The sequence below is a fragment of the Prionailurus bengalensis genome, chromosome E2 (genome assembly GCF_016509475.1).
Source record: "Prionailurus bengalensis isolate Pbe53 chromosome E2, Fcat_Pben_1.1_paternal_pri, whole genome shotgun sequence".
Lineage (NCBI taxonomy): Eukaryota > Metazoa > Chordata > Mammalia > Carnivora > Felidae > Prionailurus > Prionailurus bengalensis.
This window is the reverse complement of record NC_057352.1, coordinates 4009580-4015579: the sequence shown is the minus strand read 5'-3', so window position 1 is coordinate 4015579 and position 6000 is coordinate 4009580. Positions and strand designations below refer to the sequence as shown.

General features: G+C 63.0%; 1 protein-coding gene across 8 annotated transcripts in view; it reads left to right on the top strand.

Annotated features, from left to right (window-relative positions):
* Positions 1-364: 364 nt before the first annotated feature.
* Positions 365-6000, top strand: part of CNOT3 (CCR4-NOT transcription complex subunit 3) — a 14443-nt gene continuing 8807 nt past the window's right edge. For 4 of the 8 annotated variants that reach the window (XR_006300269.1, XR_006300268.1, XR_006300267.1 and 1 more), the window contains exons 1-7: positions 365-625; positions 4580-4657; positions 4771-4838; positions 5072-5146; positions 5269-5358; positions 5478-5606; positions 5706-5801. Coding sequence is in view for 5 of the 8 variants with exons in the window: in XM_043600119.1 (XP_043456054.1) it covers positions 4633-4657; positions 4771-4838; positions 5072-5146; positions 5269-5358; positions 5478-5606; positions 5706-5801 (483 nt within the window). In the remaining 3 variants the exon portion in view is untranslated. The remainder of the gene's footprint in view (positions 626-4579; positions 4658-4770; positions 4839-5071; positions 5147-5268; positions 5359-5477; positions 5607-5705; positions 5802-6000) is intronic. The other 4 variants (XM_043600118.1, XM_043600116.1, XM_043600117.1 and 1 more) reach the window with 2 other exon arrangements.

Here is a 6000-nt window from a genome sequence, read left to right as displayed (position 1 = left end):
TTCCCGCCCCTGATCAGCCTAGCTCCTCCCCCCGACCAATTAGTTTAGGAGAGGGGGGCGGGTGTATCCAATCAGCACGCCAATGGTCTCTTGATTGACGCACGGGCCCTCGCGCTGGCGTGTTGTGCCCTGAGGCGGGGAGGAGGAGGAGCGGGGAAGAAAACCAGAGCCAATCCTAGCAGTCTGCGCGGGAGGCCAATCGAACGCCGCGCCTTGGAGCGATTGCCCATTCGGCAAGAGGGGGCCGGCTGCATCCCTGCTAAGAGCCAATAGAGCGCGTCCGAGGGGCAAGAGCGACGTGCCGCAGGAGCAATCATAGGCCTCCGTTCGGGGCTCGGGGGCGGGTCGGCGCCAGAGACGAGAAGAGAGGAGGGAGGCCTCCTCCGCCGCCGCCATCTTGGACCGGCCCGGTCAGCTTCCGCGGAGCCATCGGCAGACGCCGCGGCCTCCCTTGAGCCCCGACCCCGTCGTCAGAACAACCCCGGGCCCACTTCCCCCCACCCCACTTCCGCTTCGCGCCGCTATCGCGATAGCGCCCGGGCCCGGGGCGCGAGAAAAAGGCGGCGGGCGCTCGCCTCCCCCGCCTGTCGCGATACGCTCCTCAGCGGCGGCGCCAGCTCCTGTGGTGAGAGCGTCAGGCTCGACTGGGCCGGACCCCTTCCCCTCCTCCCCCGGCGCCACCACCGCCCTCCCCGCCGCCTCCCGCCCCGGCGCCACCGCCGCCTGTCGCGACATGGCCGACCCCCCACGGGCCCCCGGCCCCGGCGCGGGCTCCCGACCGGGGCGGCCCCGGCGCCCGCCGGTGCTCGCGCCCCCTCCGCGCCCCGCGGCGGCGCCGGGCTCCTCCGCGGGGGTGCGGGTGCCCGGGGCCGCCCCCTCCGCGTCGGCCTCGGCCCCTCGCCGCGGGGACGGGCGCGCCCCGGCCGCGGGTGCCCGCCCCCCTCGGCCGCAGCCCCTCCTGGGCGAGGCGGCCGCCCTCACGTGGGGGTCGGGCCCCCCAACCCCGAGCCAGGCCCGCGGGCGGGGCGGGGGGCTCCGTTCCCGGGGCCCGGCCCCCTGCGCGCCCCCAAAGTTTCCCCTGCGGCGAGAAGTCTACGGGGGTCAGGGCTGTCCTGAGCGGTACCTGCTCAGGGCGGGCTGCGTGTCCGCCGCTGGTGCTGTGGCCTCGAGCCCCCGGCCTGTGGTGTCACTCCCACTTAGCCTCCTCGCGGCTTGGTGACACCTTCCAAAGCTCCTGCCTTCGCCGGGTTGCAGACGGTGTCCTGCCCCTGGCAGTGCAAGCACCCCTGATTCTAAGCAGTGCCAGCTTCTCCGAGCAGGGCTGTCCCCTCCCCCAGCATTGACGCCCCTGCTGTTTGGGGACTGCCCCCAGCGTGTCCCTTTGCTGCTGCTGCTGCTACGTCTGAGTCTTCTGTCCCCCGTTCACATAAGTCCTTCCAGAAGGCTGGGGTCCCGCCCCCCTTGGTGCTTGTGTTGGGTCCCCTGGCCGCGAGTGTGTGAACTTGATGGGATCCGGGGCTCGCCCTCCCCGCTCCCACACTCGGGGGAATAGCTTCCTAGATGTGAGGTTCCCGTGCTGTGACACGTGGGCTGTGCTGGCTGGGGTTGTGTTCTGTCCTGCGGGGGCTCCAGGGGCAGGAAACTCTCAGCGCTGCCCCCGCCCACCCCCCAGGGTCAAGGTTCCTGCCTCTCAGGTGTTGGTGCACTTGTCGTGGGGTCTGGCTGTGGGGGACCAAGGTTTCTGTTCTCGGCTGAGACGTGATTCCGTGTGGTGGGGGAGAGACCCCGCTGTGGGCAGCTTTCCACAGTGGGGTTCCCAGGCCCCCCCATCCTTGGTGTTGGGCAGATAAGTGCCTCCACCCCAGGGCCTAACACGTCCTTCCTCCACAGTGTCAGGTGCTCGGTGAGGATGGCCCTCCAGCATCACCTCCCAGTGGCCGAGCTCCTGGCTCACTGGGAAGCCTCTGCTTGGGGGCACATGACAGCCCCCAGGGTTAGGGATCCCCCCCCCCCCACATCCCCCGGTGTCAGCTCCCAGGACTAGGCCTTCCACCCCTCCTGTGTGGTCCCTGCCAGGCCTGTGTGTGACTGCATCCTCTTCCCTGAGGTCAGATCTCGGAGGCTCTCCTTCATCAGTTGTGTCCCTCATTTACATGGCTGCTGGCCCCCCTGGGCGTCTGGCACACTGCTCCTCGAGGGGATCTGCTCTCATGGACAGAGACTGGTTCCCAGGTTCCCCCGTCTTGTTGGGGACCCCTCGCCATGAGCATGCAGGCTCTTCGGTGCCTGAGCTGCCCCCTGTCTTGGCCACCTTTTGCTGCGGGGTCTTGCTGGGTCCCCCCAAGAGCAGTGGGGCTCCCAGCCCTTTAAGAATGGAACTTCTCCATGGTGGCACCTCCGCTTCAGGGCCCAGGCTTTCTTTCTCTCTGGTCCTTTGCTGGGGGATCGAAGGTGTCTTGAAGTGGGGTCTCTCTTTAGAGGGAGGGGCTCCTGCCCCCGTTGTATCCGCCCTGTCTAGGGGGTGCAGGTACCCTGGGCCCGTGGCGCCTCCCCCAGACCTGGTGTTGTCTTCTCTGGACCTCAGCTGTTCCCCGCTTGAGGATCTGAGACCTCACCTCCCCAGGCTGGGGCTCCTGTCCCCCTGGCACCTTGCTTCTGACTCCTGCAGGACTTCTTGCTGCCAGTCTGTTCCCCTTTTAGGGGTATCACCTACCCATTGAGCCAGGTGTCCCAGCCCCTCAGTGTGGAGTGCCTCGTGTAGGGATAGAAGGTAGGCGTTCCCTCCCTCTGGACCGGAGGCAGGGGTGCAAACTCCTGTGTTAACGTCCCTGTCCCTGATCCCAGGCGGGAAGAGGCATTTCTGTGTTGGGAGTCCTGGCTCTGTCCTGAGCTCCCAGATCAAAGGCTTTGAGTCCCCTCTGTGCAACTGTCTCCTCCGTCCTTTTTCTGGCTGCCTTGCCCTGGAGCTGGCATTTCTCTGTGTGGGGACTGGGCCCCACCTCAGTGTGGCAGCTGGGCCTGGGCCCGGGGTGTTGTTCTTCTCTTGGTGGGCCCTTCCAGGAGACTGATGCTCCCTCAGGTCTAAGGTGTCACAGCCCCCGCTGTCCACAGTGGGCCCCTGTGGACCATGCTGGTACCAGCTCAGGGCCTCTGGTTCCAGAGCGTGCTCTCTGGTACACCATCCCACCGGGAGCTACCAGCTGTGTGTGATTGAAACAGTTGAAATACAAATGAAAGATTCCACTTGTTCGGTGCACGAGCCACGTTCTCCGTGTCCAGTGGCATGGGCAGCACAGATCCACTGCAGGAAGTGCTGTTGGCCGGGAAGTACTGTTCCTGAGACAAGTCCTTCCCGGTGGGCAGGGACCCTCCTGGTATGGCCTCCCCGTGGTTTGAGGCTCAGTCCTGGGTTTAGTCCAGGCTGCTCTGGGGCCCCCTGCCCTGGGCCTGTAGAGTGGGAGCCCCCCTATCTCAGGGAGCCTTGCTTTTCAGTCAGGCCCCGTTTCTAGGGGGTGATCTCGGGCAGTGCAGGAGACCCCCTGGATCTCCGTTGGTCTTGGTGTCGGGCTCTCAGCTCTGGTTTCCCCCTGGGCCAGAGCTCCTGGTGACTCCTCTTTGAGCTCTGTCTTCCGCGTGTCGTGTACTTTGAGGGTGAAGATAGCCCTATCTCTAGGTACTGGGCACACGTCCTAGAGGTTTGTGTTTCCCGGTGTCTGCGTTACCAGCGCATCCAATATGTACTTGTGTGCGCAGATCGCTGCCTCACAGCGGAGGCCCCTCACCCTTGTCTCTGTGAGACCTCACTCATTTCCGGGCACTCTTGTGGTCTTCTGCTCCCATACGACTAAGTCTCGGCATTGGCGTTGGGTCAGGAGCATCGTCTCCTGCTCTGGAGTAAACTTGGTGCCGTGAGGCCCTCTTCTGCTTGGTCCCAGCCCTGTCACGATTGGGGGGGGGGGGGGGGGCGGGGAGGGTAGCTCTTCCTAATGGGGGGGAAGTAGTTCTTCCTAATGGCAGGCATTTCCCACCCCTGGTGCTTCCCCTCCATCCCTTACAGTTCATGCACAGACGGCATCAGGCTCTTCTTCCTCCTGCAGACTCTCTTCTGACCTGTCTGAGGGGTAGCTTCTCTGGTGTCAGGACTCTAGTCACCCGTGTGCCCTGTCCCGCTGTGGGAGGGTGGCCTCCAGGCCCCGTGCCTTCATCCCCAGCACTCAGCGATGTGCTGCTTGACTTTTTCCTGCCCTAAACCATCTTCTGGAGTGTCACCTGGGGAGAAGGTGTTCTGTGCTTCAGCAATTTTTCACTGCCTGGGTGAGAGTTACACCAAAAGTATGTCTGCTTCCTTGTTTCCACAAACTTCCAGAGTGTTCTGGTGGAACGTTTCTTCCAGAACGTTCATTCAGCCCCCCATGCTGGGCTGTTGAGGCTGCATAAGTGGAACTTGGCCTGGTCTCAGTCGTTACACTGTAAACGCGTCTTCCCTTTACCATCCCCCACGCCCTGCTGTTCCCAGTGTCGTTCATGTCTCTCTGATGGACCAGCCAGAGAATACCTGTGTTCCTTCCTTATCTCTCAGCAGCGTCCGACTCCAGGAGAGTATGAAGAGAGTGCGTCTGTAGGGCAGGGAAGATGGCGGACAAGCGCAAACTCCAAGGTACTGGGTTGACTGCCCACTGCCTGCGTGGCCACGTGCTCGCTGTCCTCACAGCTCCTTGGATGCCTGCTGCCTGGGCAGGATGCTAACAGCCTTCCTTCCTCCCCTGCCAGGTGAGATTGATCGCTGCCTCAAGAAGGTGTCCGAGGGCGTGGAGCAGTTCGAAGACATTTGGCAGAAGGTACAAATCTGGGTCTCCAGGGAGGAGAGCACGGGAAAAGGTTCTGGATCTCTAGGCATGGACCAGGGAGAGGGATTGTGGGTCCAGGTGCTGAGGACCTAAGAAGCAGCTCTGAGATGGCTTAGGGGGTGTCCCCCACAGTCCCCAGCCCTCAGAGACTGGAGCTTTGCCGCTGGAGTGGGCATGAGGACAGCAAGTCCCACACTGACACCTGTGTTCTCTTCATCCCTCAGCTCCACAATGCAGCCAACGCGAACCAGAAAGAGAAGTATGAGGCTGACCTAAAGAAGGAGATTAAGAAGCTTCAAGTGAGGGGACTGGGGACCTGGATTTCTGTGTCCTAAGGGCAGAGGGAACAGGGAGGAGGGGTGGCAGCCTCAGTAACCACGTCCTGAGGCAGTGTGACCATCGCGATTTTTCCCACCTGCAGCGGCTGAGGGACCAGATCAAGACATGGGTAGCGTCCAACGAGATCAAGGACAAGAGGCAGCTCATAGACAACCGCAAGCTCATCGAGACGGTAGGAGCCCAAAGCTGGGTACCTGAGGTGGGGGGGGGAGGTGGCTGGATTCCTGGCTCCCTAGGAGTCCTGGGAAGAGGAGGGTTTCTTGGAACCCCTGCCAACCATGCTCTCCACAGCAAATGGAACGGTTCAAAGTTGTGGAGCGAGAGACCAAGACCAAAGCCTACAGCAAGGAGGGCCTGGGCCTGGCACAGAAGGTGGACCCCGCCCAGAAGGAGAAAGAGGAGGTTGGCCAGTGGCTCACGGTGAGTCCGGGTGGAGAAGTGGCTGCAGGGCCCTGGTCACCGGGCAACTGTGGGGTCTCTGGCTGACCACCTGCCTTTCCACTCCCTCCCCCCATGCAGAATACCATCGACACCCTAAACATGCAGGTGGACCAGTTTGAGAGTGAAGTGGAGTCCCTGTCGGTGCAGACCCGCAAAAAGAAGGGTGACAAGGATGTGAGTGGGGGGACCCTGCGTCCAGAGGGCAGAGAGGGGCTGGCGAATTGGGGAGAGTGGCATGTGGAGGGGAGGCAGCCTCAGGGGTCCCGCCTCCGCAAACAGTGGTGCCATGAAAAGGAGGAGTGGTTTGAGGGAGCACGCGCTGGGTTCTGGGGTCGCAGACCAGGCAAGAGAGTGGATGGACATGCTGGGTGCC